The 21352-nt window shown below is 40.4% G+C and overlaps 1 protein-coding gene across 1 annotated transcript in view; it reads left to right on the top strand.

Moving 5' to 3' along the window:
* akap6 (A-kinase anchoring protein 6) overlaps positions 1-21352 on the top strand; it is a 107096-nt gene that overhangs the window by 78758 nt on the left and 6986 nt on the right. The window contains exons 9-12 of the mRNA XM_088925537.1: positions 2641-2787; positions 6547-6777; positions 14416-14631; positions 16965-20210. Coding sequence (XP_088781663.1) covers positions 2641-2787; positions 6547-6777; positions 14416-14631; positions 16965-20210 — 3840 coding nt within the window. The remainder of the gene's footprint in view (positions 1-2640; positions 2788-6546; positions 6778-14415; positions 14632-16964; positions 20211-21352) is intronic.

Genomic DNA, 21352 nt, shown 5'->3' with positions numbered 1-21352 from the left:
GGCCTTTTGTGTGGGACTTGCTGCAGTGAATTGCATAGTAGCTGTGAACCAGGGTCCACTTGGGGACTTCAGACTACAATCAGACACAGGTCACCAGTGTAAAGGATGAGTCTTTCTGTGCTGGCTGTGCGGCAGAAGCCCATAGATTTTAATAATAATGTTAATCTTGTTATCACTTGCATGCTATTCTCCTGAAATTCATACGAGACTGTCTAAACTCATTTCACTCTCAGTGAGCTTTTATAGCTCTCAGAGCAGAGTGATTTATGTAATTTTATTCTGGGATTGGTTTAATGTCAGGCAGAAAATGTGAAAAGCCAGTTGATGTGGCCACTGTGTCACTACAATTCCTGTCTCTTGTTCCACATGATAATCGTGGACTTATAAATATTTAATGGACCCATTCCTCCTACAGCACCTTGGATGTTAACTGGTATTCATGATCACCTTTTAAAAACAGGCTGCTGTGGCTCTCACTGCTCAATGTTATTGTGTCCATGAGGTGTTGGCAGATGTGTGGAGATGTGCTTATATTCTAGGTGCTGTATGTAGTCACATGACAGATTAGACGAAAATAAAACCCCTGTTGATAAAAAATACATATACTGATATTACCACTTCTTTAAAATTTAAAAGGTCCTTCCATTTGATTTACAATATTTTTATTTCTGAGAGTGCTGTGCTGGGATATCCCAGTTCACTGAAGCGTTTGCTTGTATTTGGTTTTCCGTCTACCTCAGTCGGAAAAGACCTTATGTGTATGAATAGACAATTTAGCAATAACACAGGTACGTATAAAATATACATGTCTGCTTTTACAGCCTATGATTTTAACAGCCATCCTAAGAAAGCAACATTGAATGGATTCAGTTATCTGCACCAGCACAAAAGGAGTTAAAAACAAATGTTTCAAGATCTGTTCATAGAATTTTATATCTCTGGTCCCAACATGTTACAGATTCTTAACAAACTTTAATTTAATGGATAAGATGAATCTACCAAAAAAATACATTAGTGTTTTCATGTATGACTGCATTTTTGCTGACATTTTCAAAGTCTTTCATACCCATTAATATGTGAAATGAATTAAAAGTAATGACTGCTTGTTGATTTTGCCTTGCTTCCGTTTTAATGTGTCTCTGTGAGCATACTGCACATTTCAAACATATTGCATTTCGTATCAAACAGTCCCTTGAAAAATCCATTTAATAGCAATATAGCAATACAGACTGTTTTTAAATTTTAATTTAATCATCCTCGTCATTAAATGTATTTTTTAAATCAACATTGTTGTCTGAAGGCCAGGTTTTGTGTGTGTTTTAAAAAAATGTGTTCATTTTAACTCCTGATCAATATTCCACAATTCTTTAGATTTTTAAAGGCGTCAAACTTTGCTCTTAAAATCAATATTTGCTGTCAACAAATAAATTGTATGGTTCCTTTATTTTTAGACAATAACAAGTTTCATTTTGCAACAAAATTAAAAAATGAAAGGGATTGATGGCTGAAACCAGCAGTGAAGTCAGGTCCATCACATGCAGACGATGAAAAATGAAGCTCCAATTGTTGACGAAAAAACAAAAGATCACATTTAAATATTCGAATATGCGTGGGCTGTAATGATAAATGATGCCCAAAAACCGAATCAAGTAGCTATTGATGCAGAAAATGAAGAAGAAGGTGTGACATTATATAACATATCACATCAAAGACAAAGTCTGTTCTGCAGTCAATGAGTTAGGAAGAACAATCCAGTCAAATTAGAAGCTCAAAAACTTTTTACTTAGAACACCTGTATGGCTGAAAACTGGGATGCAGCTTTTTGCCTTGTGATTACAGTCTGTATTATTGTAACTTGACGTCCATTTTGTGTTATTTACTAGAAAAAAATATCCCTCAAGTTTATTTTTTTTAAATCAACATCTCTTCTTCAAAGAGTAGCACCTACTCCCTTTTTGTTTTTACAAGGTACTTTCTTATACTGTTCTTCAAACTCAGTGAGTTTCTTCAAATGAGTAATTTCTGAAATATGAGTAATTTCTGAAATAACAAAGCTAAGCAGACTAAATAACAACATCTGGTGTGAATTAACAGTATAACAAAGGTACTATATACAGTACCTTGGCGGTGCTTGTTATCATTGTGCATGGCCTGATCTTATCTTTGTGATGTGATAATCCTTTTTAGGAGAGGTCAGACTTGATTGAGAGGAGCAAAATCTCAGCTGTGTAAACTCACTCTGGCCACAATCAACTTAAATGTTAAAGAGGTGATCAGCAATCACTTCCTAAATACACAAAAATTATGTGTGAGGAAGCAACTCACTTTTTTCCATTCTATAAAATAGCATTATTTTTGAGAGGGGAATGTCTGAATGGAAACAGAAGACCACACATTTGCTCTGTGTCCTTACTGTCTGTAAAGATTACTAGCAATGCTTAGGGTGGCTTAATACAAGAATGTATTAAAAATGGAAAAGAAAAAATCCAATTCAAAAACTGATCTCGGGAAGCATTTTAAAAACAACATCAACTATGTATGTCTTTCAAGAAGCAAAAAAAAACAAACAACACAAGCTCAGCAGCACCTGCAGAGTAGTGAGTGATGCTGTGCACTGGATAGTCTGTGTGTCCCTTGCAGGGAAACAGTGTAGAGATGGCCATGTGGTTCCCCAGGAAGACCCAGCTCCTGAGCAGAGTGGAGTCTCTGAGACGGAGTGCGACGAGCCTGCCTGCAGACTTCGAGGACAGAGTCTCCGCATTGACACAGAAGTGGGACCTTCTTGAGGTGAGCCTGTCAAGCCGGAAACCAACTTTCCTGAGAACAAGAAAGTTTTGCTTCCAGCTAGCTTGAGTTTTTAGGAATCGGAGATTTCTCTCAGGGCATTTTAAATGGCAAAGTTAGGGATAGAGGACTACGTTCCCCCCCCCACCACCACCACCACCGTGCTGATTATCCCTGTGTAACGTGATTCATCAAAGAAGCTGGGCAGCAATGAAAAAGTAACCCTTAAAAACAATCCTGCTCCATGTGCTAAAGAAAGTTAAAAATCCCCACGGGTCAGTTGAGTTAATGCAGGTCGATATCCCCCTTGAAAGGTTTTGGTTTTTTCTGTTATAGCAGGCTTTTAGAGTCCCTAGTCGAGATAAAGCTTTGAGAGCTTGCTAGGAGCTCATTTTAAATGAGTGACTGAGGATCAACACTTATAAGTTCTATAAATGATGAACAGGCCCTAGGCTTTTTTTAGCTGTTATCTATGCAAGACATATGCAGGTAGTGGCAAGTACAGTAGCTTTCTAGCATTCAGATGGGACAGTTACTAACTTGGATATCATCCAAAGTGGGAGATCTTATCTCCTACAACCTCCTTGATGATATTATTAATTGTAGGGGTCGGCTTGAGATTCCTATCAGAGTTCAACTGTGCATTGCTTTTAAAAGCTAATTTTGGACTAATCATAACTGATCTAATCCATTACATGAAAAATATAATCGGTACGCTTTCAATTATCCCCTTTACTTCAGGAATGCCCTGAGCCATCTTGTGTGAATTAACAGCATTGAAGAATGAACCAACTACTCCTGAGATGAAAGAGTTTATCCTCATGCAGTTAATTGCCTACATGGCTTTTGTGAAACCCCAGGTGGAATGGCTGGGCATCAGGGCTTGCCAGTTTCAGCTACTCTGGTGTAAAAACAAGCAAACAAAATCTGTCACTGGATACAAAGCTCTCAGTCTTAGTTGAAATATCCCAGTTGAGGACGGCTTGCTTTACAGATTGAGTTTAAAGTGTAAAATGAGATGTCAAGGGAGGAATTTTGGTATTGTGGGCTGAAAAGGTACAGTCTGATTATAATATAACCACTCTGGGCTGGATATGTGTTTTCTGATTGGCGCAGTTGACAGTTGCGTTTTGTTTAGCTGCGTTCTTAGTTGGGAAATTCAAATAGGAGAGGGCATCAAGGCGCTGAGATTGGAATGAAAAAAAGAACCATCTCAGCACAACACCAAAAACAGTTTTGTTGCCTGAAAGCTGCAATGATTTGTGAAATATGTACCAACTGAGATGGCCACTGACCTAGACAACATCCTCTTTTGCTGATTGAAAGAAGCCCAGCTGCAGTGTTCTGAGGATGTGTGTGAAAGAGATGTTTGGAGATGTTTGTTTCTAATCTCTGTAGACTATGTGCAAGCATGCAGCATTCCCTGTATGGCCATCAAAACCTGCTGCCTGCTTCTTTGTACTGTACTGATCTTTCCTTAGTCAAAGCAATGAGAAAAAAATTGAACCTGCTTAATTTGCATGTGTATTATTTTTTAAAGCAAATAGAGTTTTAATTTAAAGCTTGTGCCAAAGAACTTTAAAATGTTTCCACCAGAGTGATCAGTGTTAATTAACATTTTACAAAAAAATTAACAACCATATATTTAATTGCTGACAATTTGAAAAAAAAAGTATATGAAATAAAGTACTGTTGGTTGGAATATTTCTTTCATCTGAGGTGAGCAGCGTGGAATAAAAATACATTAGAATGAAATGTCAGTGGTGCGTAGAGTTTAATCTGTGAAATTCTGTTCCCTGTGCTGCACATTACTCTGTCTCAATTGCATATTAAACAAGCCTATCAAGGCAGACATTGGCATCTGGTGTGCTGACACAAATTGTGAATTAAATGAAATTGATGTCCTCTGTCGTATATTTATGAAGACAGACCATTCTCTGAAGTATTCTGCTTATGAAGAATTTATGATTGCAAACTGTTCCAGGACAAAATAAAATGGCAATAAATTCTTTTTTGTAACCCTGCCCTCCAAGGGCATTGATTTCACCTCCTGCTGCTGCATTTGTCACAGCACAAAAACAATAGCCAAATCTGGAATCCATTGAGGACCTTCAAATTATCAATATTCAAACCAGGGAAGACAAAGAGACAGGCAATGTCCTTCGTCGAATTAAACACGTTAGAAAGTGACAAACGTGCATTCATGTAGCACTTCAGGAGCAGATAGGTGACTTACAGTCATTCGGAAAAAGAGAAGCGTATAGTGAAACAAACATCTGTCACTGTTGTTAACGGGCTAATCCTAATAGCGCTGTTCTTTTAATGTGCTTAATTCCTTCATCCATTGGGATGGTTTGTCACTGACAAAACAAAACCCTTAAAGTCACGTGTCTTACACCATTTTTCTGCAGTCAAATGCAGACTTTTTTTCACTTCAGAATTGTACCGTTAAGTTTTCTTGATGCCGAAAAGTTGTAAAGGTGGTACTGCTGAACCCTGTGAATAAAGACAATGACCCTCTTGCAGAAATTCCAGTCCGGCTCTACAAAGTCATTTTCCGTTTCCATTCATAAACATTCATGGGAATACAGCTGACTCGCTTCGGCACATTCATCTTCTGATTGTCTTTGTTGTAAAGTGTGGTGTGTAATGCAAGCCACACAAACACTTTGTTAAAAGAGTCACTATTAAAAATGCAAGCAGGGTGCAGAAATTACAGTGCAGTTAATTGCTGTGGCACACCAAAATAGCCTTTTCATTGCTGAATCATTATCATATCCGTTTCATTACAACTAGCACAGACACCCTGTACAAAAGAATTACAATGACACCAAACTGTATGTAATAGTAAGACAGCTGTGTATTTTGTACTGGTAAATGCTTTTTCACAGTTCTCTGTCCACACTCATTTCCACCCCTCGAGTCCTCTTACCTACAGAGGGCAAGCAATCACTCCAGCTTCAGACTACATCTCAGTTCGGCATCAGATTTCGTCAGTCTGACGAGAGAAGAACTTTCTGATCGAGATTAACCCATGTAAATGTCTTCTGTGTTTTTCTTTCAATTCAGAGTTTTGTACTCACCTCCCTTTCCCATGTTTTCTGCCTCGGGCAGGTGTAGTTCCACGTCTCCTTTAAGCTGTTGCTATCGCCCTAGCATTCACAAATTATCTCTTTAATTCTCTTGATGTACAGTAACCAAACTCATAAAGTTGCTTAACCCTACGCTTGTGTTTACAACCTCAGTTTGAAGAGATTCATCATTTATTTACTACCAACTTTAGAAATATTGACAGTTGCTCCATCTGGTCTCGAACTGGGCTCAGATCTCGGCGAAGATCTGTTTTGCGTCTATGTTTAACAAAGGTGCTGCGCTGTCAATAGCTTCGATAGATCCCCAACTGCAAGACTAAGGGGTTTGCATCCACACAAGAAGGGTTAAAAGCAGCAGTCGCCCGAATCAAAGCCATTACACCATTTCTGCTCTGCGTTCAGCCTGCCGTTGGGACGCACTTGAAAATGCGGTGATCCGTCACCAAAGGATTATTTTGGGTAAATGAAACAAAATAAAATAAATTAAATAGCAGTTGTGGGATATCAAAGTAAGCTGTGTAAAAGACAGACATAAAATGTTGGAGGCCAATGCCTTGGAGTATAACATAAAAGGGCGCTTTGTTGTTGCTGTTTGCTTGTATTCACAGAAACGTCGCTTTGCTTCTTCGTGTTTTGTTTTTCATTTTCTTATTCTGCTGTGTGGTAACAGAAGACCCTGGAGGAGAGAACTGGGGGCCCGACCGGAGCCCAGGCTGGGCCGGGCCCCCGCAGCCTGCTGTCCCCCGAGACCAACGGCCTGGTCCGGCAGCTGGAAAGCAGAATCAAGGAGCTGAGGGGCTGGCTGAGAGACACGGAGCTCCTCATCTTCAACTCCTGTCTGAGGCAGGAGAAGGCGGAGGCCGGGGTGCCGCACGCGCCCAGGCAGCTGCAGTACTTCAAGGTGAGAGGCTGCCTCCTGTCGGTGAAATGAACCTGTGGAAATGGCGCCACAGTGCGTAGGGGGGGTGTACACCTACAGTACCTGCTCAGCAGTGCAAGGGGGGGCTGCGCCGCGGACAGAGGCGCGGTGGACATTTCATTAACTGCTGAAATTGAGAACATCAACAGGCGAACAAACCGCATGCCGTCTGGACGCGAAGAAGGAAAATCGTGCCGTAAGATCTCTGGCGTAACTGGGTGTGTCTTCCGATTTATCGTTACATAGTCATTATTTCGCAATGGATTGTGAAGGAAAGTGAATTCTTTTTTTCAAAGATCACACATTTTCAGTGCCCTCCCTAGGTAACGGTAATATAAGCGAGGTATTAAACCACATCTTTAGCTCCCCTCAGTGGATCCCAGAGTCTCTTTGTGAAGACATATCAGTGTTACTCTGAATCGGTGCACAAGGAGACTAAAATCCTAAATGTAATACACCCTATATGTTATCAAAAATAATTCAGTGTGGTTTGGTTCCCATTTTTTATTCCACTGAACCCTAGGCAGAAAATGAATCAACAGCTGTCAGCGTCGGAGCCGAAATGCTTTCGATTTGATGACATTTTTTTGGTTTATTTTGAGGGACCAATACAATAAGTGGAAAAACCTATTTTATGTCTATGCGCAATAAATGCTGCTATAAATTATGGTGGATTAAAAAAAAGCAACAACATAAAGAAGACAAGCCTTTGATAAAAAAAAGTCATATTGCAGGAGGGGAAAAACACCACAGCCATTGATTTCCTGGGAATGCACTGGGTAAAAAAAATGATTAGAAATATTGATAAATGCAGCTCTTATGGACAGAACAGCCATTACATTACAAAGCAAAAAGGCAGAAAATGAGAAAAAAAGAGCATTTAACGATCATCTATCTGTTTTGGCAATTTTGCTGAAAATAGATCCAATATCCAGAGCTGGCATAATTATAGTCCTTTTGAAAGGTTATCGCCAAGGGAATATTGTTTTATAGGTTGTGTTGCAGTTCATGCTATGGAAACAGTTTAAGGGTCACTTCACAGTTAAGGGAACAGTAAAAGATAGATACGATGTACAACTTTAGTAGCTATGACATAAAATATCTCAAAAAGGATTATTATGCTTTTTATTACTGTCACTTAATATATAAATAGAGAGTGCAGATGATTTCAAGGCATAAATTTCTAGGTGCTTTTTTTTTTTACTTCAGTCATATCTCACTTTAAACTGTCCTTCTTCTATGGTTTGGCAAGCAACATCTGTGTTTGTCCACAGGAAACTCTGACTCCTTTATTTATGTAGAGCTTTTTCTTCTTACAGTGTATGCAGCTGATAGTGTTTAAAAAGAGGGAGAAGCCTTGAGGGAGCTCCTAAGTGTTGGTAAAAGAAGTCAGGAAAGTGTTCAGAGAAATCTGGGGGTCTTCAGCGAAGAGTGACCACATTACACCTTACAGTCCTCTTAGTTCTGCAAACATTTAATGGCTATAGACTAGCACCCAAATTTACACCAACCTTTTAGGGGCTTTTGGCTTTGGTATTTCAAGGTCATAACAGTGCATCATTTTCTAAATGTACATCATAGTAATATTTCTAAATTATAACCCCGGCTTAATTCAATGAAAGGATACTAAGATGTGCAGCCTTGACCTCTTCATGATAAAGTAAATCAAAGACGAGGTCATTTAGGATTTTCCAAGACAATCTGCATAGAGCCCTTGAATTGTGGGCAATCAGTTAGTTGCCTGGAGAGTTGGTAGCCTGTTTTTCAAAGTGCCTTTCTTAAACCAACAGTCTTTAACAATTACTAGTTTGTTAACACCATCAACTGGGATAGTTTCCAGAGATTAAGCCTTCATTTTGGGCACAAAAACAACTGCCCCATGTTAACCAGAAATGTGTTCATAATCTCTCATAATTCCAAATGTTTTAAGAGGATTACAATGATTATATGTCACTGAAGAACAAGAAATATTATATTTCTCCTTGATTTTCTTTAGATACTTTAGTGTTGGAATTCCTTCCCTCTTTCAGCATGGAAGTTTAATTTATTATAATCCCCAATAAGAAAAAATGAATAAATCAGGGTCATACCTTGTTACTCTCTCGGTAAAATGTGCTCCATTGTGAGCTTCAAACCAGACTTTACATCCATACCGTTTTTTAAGTGTAAAGAAATAGAAAGATGATTAGAATACCTTTTGTTTTTTACTAAATCGAGCAAATTCAGTTCCATACTGGTTTTGCATTTTGATGTTGTTTTTGCGTCGTACCAGTTAAATGGCTTTCTATGTGGCACTAAAGACATCACCATCTTTTAAAAATAATGAGGTGTGACAGTCCGAGGGTTAGAGCACGAAATGAACAGTTATTGTCAAGCGCGTCACCGTTAACTCGTTAGTGATCTTAGACCATACCGAGTCATCTCGTGGAAGGTCAAGTCTAATCAACGACAGCACTCAGCAAAGGATCGTCTGAAAGACTCCAGGAGCCTATGCAACTGTTTTCTGATTTTGTATTCCGCAGCCTTCATAGAGCTAATAAAATGTGACAGCACAAATATAATATCAATACTTTCTCCATGATTAGGAATAAAGAACTCCTGTTCTTTGCCAAGTGCTAACCACATTAGGTCTGTGCAAGCACCAGCATGTAAAACTGCCAAGCACAGTATTGGTTCTTCATCGACAGTTAATAGAGTGCAAGCAGGTGACAGCCAAGAAGGACATGATGATTAACAAACCGATGGAGAGAAAACCATATTTTTACTTTATTTTACCATATTTGACTTTTTTTCGCATTACCACAATCTTCCTTGCCTGCTGTACACGTTTACCATAGATATGTGAGTCTGTATTTCTATGTTATGTTATTTAGCATCCTCTTTCAAAATTGGACTCTCTTAATTATTATTGATTGTTTGTGTGTACCTAACCAGTTTGGCATCTCTAATTGGAAATTGGTGTCAAAACATCACCAAAACCTTGGCGCCAAGCTGGGAGGTGATGAGACCTGTCCACGCCTTCCATCTTGAACCTGGATCGTTAAGAGCCAGCTGCCATTTTGCACAGCTCAAGCACCAGGAGTCAGAAATGACTGCTTGGCGCTCTCCGTGAAAACACAGTAGATTGAGAGGTGGCCTGCGGGGAGCTCTGTTTACTCGGCATGGCCATAGGTCGCCCTGTATGAGCCACATTCGGCTCACCCCAGCGGCGCTTGGTAAACTGTACGCCACCCCCCAGCCAGTCTGGACATTTCAGTTGCTGTCGGCCCACAAGCCTGTTGGTTTTCGTTACAGCCAAGAGCAGAATTACTTAATTGAAGTCTTAATTGAATCGCAGCAAGTTGCTTTACTGGAACATTTGCAAGTGTTTTTTTTTTGTTGTTGTTGTTGTTGTTGTTTGTTTGTTTCAGAAATGTGGAAATTTACATTACTTATGAAATGCAGTTGTTAAAAGATGACTTCCGGCATGTTTAAGAGGTGAAAACAAACAGTTCAAATGAATCCTGATTTTAAGTCAATTGCATGACTGAGAGCTCAATTGGAAAACAAAGTGGCAGGTGTGTGGGCCTTAAGCATCAGGATAGGGATCCCGGCCTGAGGCAGTGACATAGCCCAGACTCAGACCCGCAGACCTGCTGGTCCAAAGAGAGGGCCCCCTTCAGTGGGCTCACTTGTGACCCCCACTGTAATGCTACTGTTTGCGCCTGTTCGTTGGATTTCAATCCAAAATCCTTCCTACCTCTGTTCTAACTATTTGGGTACTACAGAAGAAAATACATTTCCACCAAACAACCTTTCACAAAGTCAGATGTCAACATGTTGACTGCAATTCTTTTTTTTTCAACAGAGATTTTCCTTTTCTCTCTTGAATAGATTGTGATTGGGAGTCTGATGCTACTGATGATCATTTTATTGCTAGCATCTAACCAAGACAGAGTAATAGATGCATTACAAATACCCTCTGCAAACACAGAATCAGAAAGCACAACGGTGTTGACAAAGCTATTTTAGGCAAAGGATTGCTGCTGTATACTGTTAAATCACACTTGGGTTTGATTTTCTTAAACTTCTGGTGTGCTGAAACATGGAAGAGTAACAATGGATTTGCGAGGACATAGAAAACACAAGAATCGTTTTGAGAGAGCACATATTCAGTCAGTGATTCAAAACAGGTTCAACTACAAAAGATATGTAGTTTTGAAATTTAGTTGTGTGATCTGGTTGTCATTCCTTGCTTTTGTTACATTTATGTGCGATAATAAAACTGAAGAAGTCACTGCAATTTGAACTGACATAATCAACAAATATATTTAATCAGAACATTTTAATTAATCATAATTCATTATATCTCCTGTGTGCCGCTATGTGAGTTAATTCTGTCTTTTGCTTCAGTGGAGAGCATTTCACTGTTCCCTGCTCAGCCTAATTTATGTAGACTATATAGCAAAACATAAGCAAGGAAACGTGATCAAGGTGAATCTTACATATTATTTTTAAATGTGCAAATTGAATTAATAAGACAGTGATAAGACCACAGGAGAAAAGACATTTAAAGTTCATCTGGAAGAGATTAAAATAAATGAACAGAAAATATGAAGACTGTTGGAGAATAGCTGACCGTACCCCAAGCTACAGTGTTAATAAAGAAAGGCTTCTGACTGAGCACAAGAAATAAGCAAAATGATTACACCCTTATTAATACAGAACGGACAGGGCATTCCATTTGTTAAATTGTGAGGACACGTTCACACACAAAAGGATTTGACTTTGAAAGTTTTTAAAAGGCTCATGCCAAACGACTGCATATTTACTGTCCCATTAATGACTGGTTGGATTACAGCAGCTGATGACTGTAATACTTTTAGATTGCTACAGTGCTCTAGATGGATCCCAGCACATGATGCAGCAATGAGAAAATGTGATGAGGTCTTGGGAAATAGTCATCTAAAACCCTGAGATTGTCTTACCAGCTTGCACATTACAGGGCAGCTGATGCGCTTATGCCTTTATTAAAAAGCCACCTGATGAATGGTCTCTTGATGAGCTTTCACACGCCGTATTTTTCAAGGGATGCTGGAAGCAAAGCATGACGTTGCTATTGAAGGAAAGAGGGCTGCAGTGCTACAGTACCTTTCGAGACAGAAAGACAGCTCTGAGCTTGGAGTTGTGCCCAGACTCATTCAGAGGCTGAAGGAAACTGAATGATCCCAGAAATGTGTTAATGTATTGTACTTAGTGTCTGCTAAATCGCCGGTTCTTGTTATTTATATTTATAGCTGTATTTATTTTAGAAGGCTTTTTTTTTTTGCTAAAGCTAAGTAAATGCACAACGACGCAGACACAAAACAATGACACAGACGTTCTTAATTTTAAGAGTGTGCTTTTCAGTCTGACTCACCGAACCTGTGTTCTTTCCTCAGAGAATGACAATTATAAGGACATAATTTCGATGTTAATGAGTATAAATTGGAAAGAATCACTCCTTTTTTGTATATTTATTCTAGCTATTCTCCAATTTCCTTTTGACTTTACTTCTTTTAAAAAAACTAACAGTGACCTAAGAAATTTATGTAAATGAAAATGTGTCATGTAACTCATAATGTTAGTGTGCCACAAGAGGCTTGTTTTATAGCCAGAGAAACAACACTTCTGGTTAACGTGGACTAAAAATTAATTTTCATAGCCACGTCTGTGGATTTTTCCATCATTGTTAAACCCATTCTGGGGTTTCATATGTTACAAATTATTGTGTTTCTGGTAGGGCGTGTGTGTGCGTACACATGCTGTTTTGTAGTAGGATAATCTGTCTTCTTGTTAGGGTCCTGCTTGTTTCATTTTGACTTTGCCTACCTAACTTATTGCAAACGACAACTTTATCATGATGTAGTGGGCCATATTTCTCTCTTCCCAGGAGGAAGGAGTTGTATTTTGCAATCACATTACCTGTTTAAAAGACAAAGGGACTGGTAAATATATGCTAAAACAGGAGAGGAAACTGCTGAGCCAAAATCCAATTTAAATGTAATAGTGTTTAATATTTATTAGAAAATGTAAGGGAACACATTTCCAAGCATCGGGGATTTACATAAATTGTACTCTGAATATTTTGTCCTACAAGGGCCTGGCAGAAGACAGCAGTGGCAGTTCTTTACTTACAGTGAAATCGCTGCATATTTAATCAGGTACCTGCAAACAGGTATTCAGGTCAGGAGCATCCCGAATCGAATGTAAAAGGCATTTCCTTTTTTTTATTTTTTGCATTGCAAGATATACCTGTAGTGGGTTAACATTGTATCCTATGGTAAAAAAAATGCACAGCAGTCTGAAGTGCGTTGTGCACTTTAAATATTTAATATTTCACCTATTTATGAGGAAGCATAAAACTAGATACTGCCTTGATTTACATTTTTCTGATGGACTGCAGTGTCATGGAAATTTCATCAGAGCTGGTGGTAGAGCTGGGAGCAATGCAGGGCAGGCAGTGTTCACCCTGTAGCAGAGGGGAAGAAGAAATTAGGGCAAGTTGTGGAAACATTAATGGAAATGCAGTGCTGCAATAAATTGAATAATAAACCTAGCAGTCATATTTTGGCATAAATAGAGCTTTTGGTATTTGTCATCTGCCTTATTTAAAATTCAGAAATATTAAAGGTATGCTGTTCCCCTTATTATAGAAATAATAGAATTCTACCTATTACAGAGTTATGGTAATCTAAATTACTATACAGTGTAATACATCAGTAAATAGAATATCAGTGTAAAATATCTACCTGCTGATGTACAGCACATTGCATTTGCTGAGGGAATAAAATTTGTCATGTCCCAGGTTTTGGTCCTAATGTCTTTTTATAGGTACTTTTCACACGGTGGAATAAAACCTTATGTAAATTGGATGATAATTCCAGTATAATGTTGTAGATAAATGAATGAATTGCATCATTCCTTCAGTTTATACAATTATTGCACACTTTTACAGTTCAGTGTGCTACAAGAACAAAAGAGGTGAATTTTAATTTCACTGCTGGGTCTGCAGCCACACGCCCCAGCTCATTTGTCCTGAACACACGGGTATTGAAGAGGCTGTCAGATACTTTGTGTTTTCAGCTGTCTTCACTGACATCGCATGTGTTCTTCCAAATGATTTGGCGTTATAACTTCGAAAGACTTTATAACTGAAATGCACACCGTTTTCAGTAAGCTCCCTGAAAGATATTCCCTCATTTTCAGGCAGCGCTGTTTTGCTCCACTTCCTATCCGCTCTCCACCCTTTTCCCCAATTAACTCGTAGTCTTCCAGCAGGTAGCCCATTGCCTTTCAGTCAGATGAATTCTACGCGGCAGGACTTGATATGAACAGTGGGGCGCTTGAATGTTCTTTTCTTTTCGTTATTGTTAATCGGTTCGGCAAAATGTATCTTAAGCTAATATTCAAGCCTAAAAACTATGCATGATCAGTGAAGTATAACAATAAAAAGTTATGATTGTTAACTACAAGTGATGATGTATTCTCATCTCTATAATGTGCTGAGCAAAGGCATTCCTAGAGGCCTTGAGGGCGGCGTGTGTGGAAGGTGGCAGCGCTGTGACATTGTCGGGGCCTGATGGGGTTCTGTCTCCGCAGTCCCTGTGCGGGGAGATTCGTCAGCGGAGGAGAGGGGTCTCCTCGGTTCTGCGGCTGTGCCAGAGGCTGCTGGAGGAGCAGGACAGCAGCACTCCTGACACGGAGAGACAGGCCCTGCAGCTGGTCACCGTCAACCTGGAGCGGCGCTGGGAAGCCATTGTGATGCAGGCCCTGCAGTGGCAGACCAGGCTGCAGAAGAGACTGGGCACAGAGCAGGTGAGGGCCGGGGCACAGATGTGCCTCACACGGTGCAGCGTGCTGCGTCATTGTGAAGCGAGTGATGACAAGTATTCAAGATAACTGGGCCACACTGCAACGTACTTTTCATAATAATGTTAAGAAAACCTCTAAAATATTCCAGCAGTATTGTTCCAAACAATATGCCAGCAGCCATATCACCCTGCAACTCACAACTGGCAATCCACTAAAGCTCAGCAGGTGTGAGCCTGGTCAGTACCTGGATGGGAGACCTCCTGGGAAGACCTCCAGTCTGCTGCTGGAAGAGGTATTAGAGGGGCCAGTAGGGGGTGGTCACCCTGCGGTCTGTGTGGGCCCTAATGCCCCAGTATAGTGACGGGAACACTACTGTAAAAAGGCGCTGTCCTTTGGATGAGATGTAAAAGTGAGGTCCTGACTCTCTGTGGTCACAAAAATTCCAAGGGTGTTTTTCGAAAACAGTAGGGGTGTAACCCCAGCATCCTGGCCAAATTACCCATTGGCCTTAACCATCATGGCCTCCTAATAATCCTCATCTATAACTGGATTCATCACTCTGCTCTCCTCCCCACTGATAGCTCGTCTGTGGTGAGAGTACTGGTGCACTATGGCTGCCGTTGCATCATCCAGGTGGGGGCTACACACTGGTGGTGGTGGAGGGGAGTCCCCATTACCTGTAAACACTTTGAGCGTAGTGTCCAGAAAAAGTGCTATATACTGTAAGTGGAATTTAATTAGTTTCAAAGAGAGGCTTGTTAAGTTATATTGAATTTCCTGAAACCTGTAGATGCCCAGCTATATAGTATATAATGGACGCCTCTAGTAGGAGTAACACTTTTCTTTGAGACGGGGTTGTGTTGTATGAGCCTTAAAGCATCAGTAAAGGTTAGAAATGAGAGTCGGTAATTTTGGCCATGTCGCTGTGCATCTTTTTCTATTAGTATGATCTGTATGATAAAATCCCAATTATATCTCAGAGTAGAATGCTTCTATAACTGTCCCTTTTGGTATGCAAATCACCTAGCCAGCTATGGCAGGGGCTGTTTGTTCCCCTCTTTCCTCCTTTCCTTTGTGAGAATTGCATTCCTACCAAAAAGTGCGACAAGCAGTTAAGAAATTTCTAGGTGCTTTGCTTAACATATCAAACACAAGGAAACTTGTTGGTTTGTTGAATGTGTTCTAAACTTTTCTGTTGAAGCAGGAAGACAAATTGCTAGACTTTCTGAGAATCTGACCTTGCAAAGCTGCAAAGCAATTTAATTTTTTGAAGTGAGCGAAATGAAAAACATGAGTATGAGTTGTGTATAAGTAAACACCGTAGTCTCGTTTGATATAAAGTGGAAAAATCCTATTCTAAATTCAGTCCCAAAATATTATTTACTGGTTCTATCATTCCATTTACATTGCTCTTACCTGACATGAAACAAAATGCATACCTACCCCACAATTTCTGAAGCCTGTGAGCAAATGTATTCTCCTCGTACAGTATGTTAAAAACATAATAGCCTTTAAGAAAGTTCAAAACAGTAGTGTGTACATCCCTACTCGGATAAGTCCTTGAGTAAAGCTCAGCAGGTATCTTCTACTGACAGCTACACGCAAAAATGTATGCAAAATATGTAATAATATACATTTGTAGTTCTAATTTTATTAAGCACAACAGGTGACAGTGCAGTCCCCATTTGAATGGCTGGTTAAGTTGTTATAAAGTACTCATATAGCATATAGAACTCATCATGTCAGCTGAGGTAATGCACTGAAATTATTTTTATTTGATTACGCTGATTGATTGTTCTCACAGTTGAGGGTTTTATCATGCATTAGCCATCCACGCTTAGACATTAGTATTTCCTTTATCAGCAAGCAGAGAATAAACAGAAATCTAATAAAAATTCATTATAGGGGATGTACGACGTACCTAAGCAAGTGTTAGATTTGCTAGTTTATTAGATTAACTGCGATAAAAGTGGCTAATATAAATAGGCCTTTCTGTTATGAACTAGAAGCCAAGCAATTTGTATAATTGTTCCCCACAAACAATGTGACTAAGCACATTTTGAAGATAGTCAAGGAATCTGATTAAACTTTACTCATAGAGGCTTAAATATGCTGGACAACAAACTGTGTTTTAGGCAGCTAATTGGCAGATTTCTAATTGATATAAGAATCAAGAGTTCATCTGTAATAAAATGTATTGGTTGCTTTTTTTAAAATATATTTCGTTTGCCGATTTAGAAGGGGGGAGGTCAAAGGTGAGTGTTTCATTGATGCAGCGCTGTCAGTGAGTTTAATGCTGACACCATTGTATTTCTAAACTTTTTTTGTTGTTTAAGGTCCCAGGGAACGTAATCGAGCCTGCTTTCATGGATTTGAATACCTCGGCTGAAGATTCCTGGGAGTGGGATGAAACGGACATTAGCAATGACTTGATCAGTGTCAATATGGAGCCACATGACCTTGAGCAAGCAGAGAGCCATACATCAAAGTTAACAGTGAAATCTCCAGGGAGCAGGGCTGGTGACCCCCAGTTTGATCAATATGTCTCACAACATGATAGTCCTTCTTGTGGCTCTGGGTTCACCCCTCCTTCTTCCAGCCCTCGTGTGTATCAGGTGTACAGTCTGCATGACGTGGAACTGTATGACAGACCACATCTTCCTTTCCTCGGAAAGTCTCCTCAGGATTCAAGCCGAAAGCAACCAAATACTTTAATGAAGAGCCTAAGCAAAGATTCTTCTTTTTCTTCCACCGAATCCTTGCCGGACCTGCTTGAAGGTGTCGGTTCCGTCCATCAAGGCAGGCTGGCGTGCTGCGGAGACTCGGCCAGGAGGTCCGAGAGCGAGAGTGGAATTGTGAGCGAGGGCGACACAGAAACTACCGCGAATTCAGAGGTTTGCCTCCCGAACCGGGTTGATGAGCCCAGCGGTGAGCTGTCATCAGAACCTCCTGTTGGCGTGAATGAAAAAGAGAGTACATTGAATTCCGATGAAGTGAAGATGCAGAGCGCCCCAAACAGGATTAAAGAGGAAAAGTACAGGAGTGGTACTGACAGGATTGTAGAACATGTGGATGTCTCTGTTTCCTGCACAAGCCGTGGCATTTTACAAGCAAATGACCAAAACACACCAGCGGAAAAGAAAAAGCGCGCTAGCACTGACCAGCCATCAGAGGGCCACCCTGTGGCAATCGTTCTTAATGGCCAGGAGCCTCTGGCAGAAGGAGACACAGAAGGATTTAAGCAGCCTCCGTTCACAAGGCAGGATGATGAGAGAGGATGTGCTGATCTGAAAAGTGGCAAACTGTCTGCCTTCTTATCCCATGGGTCTTCCCTTGATTCCCTCTCTGTGGCTGGAGATTTATTTTTGTCCGGAAAAGACACGCTCCATCGCAGCACCTCTCTGGAGAGTTGGTTAGCCCCCTGCAAAAGCACAGAGGAAATCTCAAGTCAGCACAGTTTAGGAGACTTGGGCTTTGGTGGGGATTCCACTGGGGAGCTCAGCAAGAGGACTCTGGAATTGCTAAAGCGTTTGGAGAACATTCCGAGCCCTTTCAACCACAAGATGAAGCGCAGTATCTCTGACATTACACTCCAGAGCAGCTCCTTGAAGATGCCGGCAAGTACTCAGCTCCCCCTGGAGGTGGCCTCCTCTGTAAATGAAGACTCTGCGGCTTCCCTCACCGAGCTGAGCAGCAGTGAAGATCTTTCCCTCTGCTCAGAGGACATTGCTGTCCAGAAAAACCGAATTGTGGACTCCAATGCCTCCTTCCGGAAGCATGTGAACCACGTTGTGCCCGATGAAGCAGACGTCAGCATCAGCATGATTGTGAATGTGTCCTGCACCTCAGCTTGCACGGATGACGACGACGATGACAGCGACCTACTGTCCAGCTCCACCCTCACTCTCACCGAGGAAGAGCTGGGCATCAAGGATGATGACGATTCTAGCATTGCTTCTGATGAGGAATATATCGAAAGTAGTTTTGCTTTAGGTCTGGACTACATGAAAAATGAATTACAGAACTGGATCAAACCCAGGCTCTCCCAGTCCAAGGAAAAGAATGAGCTGGGTGACGAGCTTCAGTGTGGGGCCCTTTCCCGTGAAAATATCACCTCCTCCTTCACTGTGAATGAACGGCGGTTTTTAAACAGATCGGCCCTCAAACTGCTGGAAGCCAACGCCAATGGTAAGAGTGACTCACTTCACCCAAAGGCCTCAGACATCAGCAAGGTGTCCCAAGAAAAGTCTAGAAGCTACATGAACCAGTTTGTGGATGATATGGAGAATGGAAATGTGGAGAATTCTCAGCTAAAAGCAAAAGATGCAGATGATGAGCTTCTGAGAGAAGAAGAAAGCCTTATTACAAAGAGTGGCGAATCCTTAAAAGACTGCTATGCATCTGATTTAGGTACTGGTAGCTCCGTGGGCGTGGTCACGGGTGCTAAATCCTTTCAATGTGACCTGCTGTCCACACAGCCCAAAGAGTCTTCTCTGGAATGTCAGCTAAGTGGAGAAATTCCATGTTGCAGCTCCGACAGAGAGCCTTCCTCAGTGTTACCTATGAGTAACCGCCAAGGGTCTCACAAGGGTACTGTGGAGTTGACACACAATGATGGCATTTCAGACTCCTTCGCTATCTTCAGAAAAGACACGGAAGAAATTAGCGATTCTATTGCGGAAGTCCCATCATGTTGCAGCCACCATTCTCCCGTTGAGGAGGGAAAAAACGAAGATGACGGTTCCGTGCACAATTTCGTAATGGAGATAATTGACATGGCGTCTGTGGCTTTGAAGAACAAGACACTTTCAGACCCGCAGGCTCCCAGCCCTACTCCAGTGGCTCAAATCCGAGACAAAGTCCTGGAGCATTCTCATCGGCCAATACAGCTGAGGAAGGGCGACTTCTACTCCTACCTCTCCCTGTCCTCTCACGACAGCGACTGTGGAGAAGTCAGCACATGTGTGGAAGACAAGAGCAGCACACCCCTGCCCCCTGACCTCGGTGACACCTTAAACATACGAGATGAAGAGCTACTGTTTAAGCCCTGCACTGAGCAAGTGTATATTGGCCCACCACTTAGTCACAGCATGTGCATGAGCCAGAGGACCCCTAAGTCAACTGGTCAGGGACACTCTTGTCATGCAAAACCCAGAGGGAGTGTCTCTTCCTCACATCAAAATGGAACAGACCATGCACCTAAACCACACTGCACTGAAAACCAGAAAGCACCTGGTATTTCTAAAGGAAGTACAGCTAGAAGCCAGTTAGAGTGCCATAATGAGGCTTCTTATCTTAATCCTTTACCATGTGAAACCCTGATAGACACTGTTGAATGTTTTTCAGATACTAAAATGCTTGAATCCAATATTTCTCCTGTAATGACTAAGATAAGAGTCTCTTGCTCCAGTACAAATCCTTTAAAAGAGGAAGACAGCCTTTATATTAATCCTAAAATTAACTGTCCCCAGATAAGAAAATTTGATAGGGATGAGAAAGGCCCCGCTTCACAGAGGATGAAACAGAAACACATTAAGAAAGGATGTAGTTCTCAACAGGAAACGAAGTCAGCTCATAAACAGGTAGGTTTGTGCATTATATTATACAATTTCTTTAAATAATGACACATCTTAGAATTACTGTTGTATTCATTTGAGCAACTAAATATCTCACAAGGCATGTTTTATTTCCCTACACCTACAGTATAATCCCCCCACCTCCTCTGCTCTTCCCTGAAGTGCTAATGGAAGAGGGATTTGCATCTTTAGATTTAAAATTTTAAGGTCTGCAGAACAGAATAATCATAATCTGTCAGATTATATTATGAATCATAAGCAAAAAATCCAGTGAAAATTATTGCTTAATTTCATGACTGAATTAGCATGCATTTGCGTTCTTCAGAAATACTTTTCCATCATATATATATATCCCCACTTGCACATTTTTACTGCTGTTTCCTATTAGACTGGTCGTTAAATTCCATGCAAAAGGATTTGTGTGCCATAGTACTTTGTGTCTGATCATTGTGTAAATTTGTGCAGAAGTTCATTAGACTTGATACTGAATCAGTTTAGTACATTTGCCACCAGATGGCTGTTTGGCTACCCCCCCTCCCCAACAACGAAGCCTCTCAAGATTTGACTGTAAATTGATCCACAGCGTAATTAAGTGATTACCCTGTAAACTACAGCACTCATAAACACTGCTGACAAAAGAATGAAAGCCACTGGCTCTGGAATTGAGTTGATTACGCATAAAATAAAAAGACATTTATTGAGAAAGACATTTTAAGTTGTTTAAATGCTACAATTAAATGCATCGGAAGAAAAATGCATCCGGTATGGTAAGAAATAGCACTTTTAAGTAATTCTGCATTCTTTCGTTGTGCATGTTGGATGTGGAAAACGCTCATTTACAAAAGGTTTTGATTTACTTTTGGATAATAAAATGCAGAGAATGAAACTGTTTGCAGATTTACCAAAAGCAAAACCTTGAAAATAGCAAAACTGAGTGCTTTTCTATATTTTCTTAAAAAAAGAGAGCAACATTTACCATTTAATCTTATGCAGACTTGCAACTACTTTCATGAAAGCTAGCAGAACTTATTTGCTTCAGAAGAATAGGGAAATTATACATACAACTGAGCCATCAAACTAAGCCATTATTGATCAACAGCTTTATAAAATTAAATATTCTTCCACAAACATATATTATGGTATATTAT

This window comes from Atractosteus spatula, chromosome 9 (assembly GCF_055471065.1).
Source record: "Atractosteus spatula isolate fAtrSpa1 chromosome 9, fAtrSpa1.hap1, whole genome shotgun sequence".
In the NCBI taxonomy this organism is placed as follows: Eukaryota; Metazoa; Chordata; class Actinopteri; order Semionotiformes; family Lepisosteidae; genus Atractosteus; species Atractosteus spatula.
This window is presented reverse-complemented; position numbering and strand designations above follow the sequence as displayed.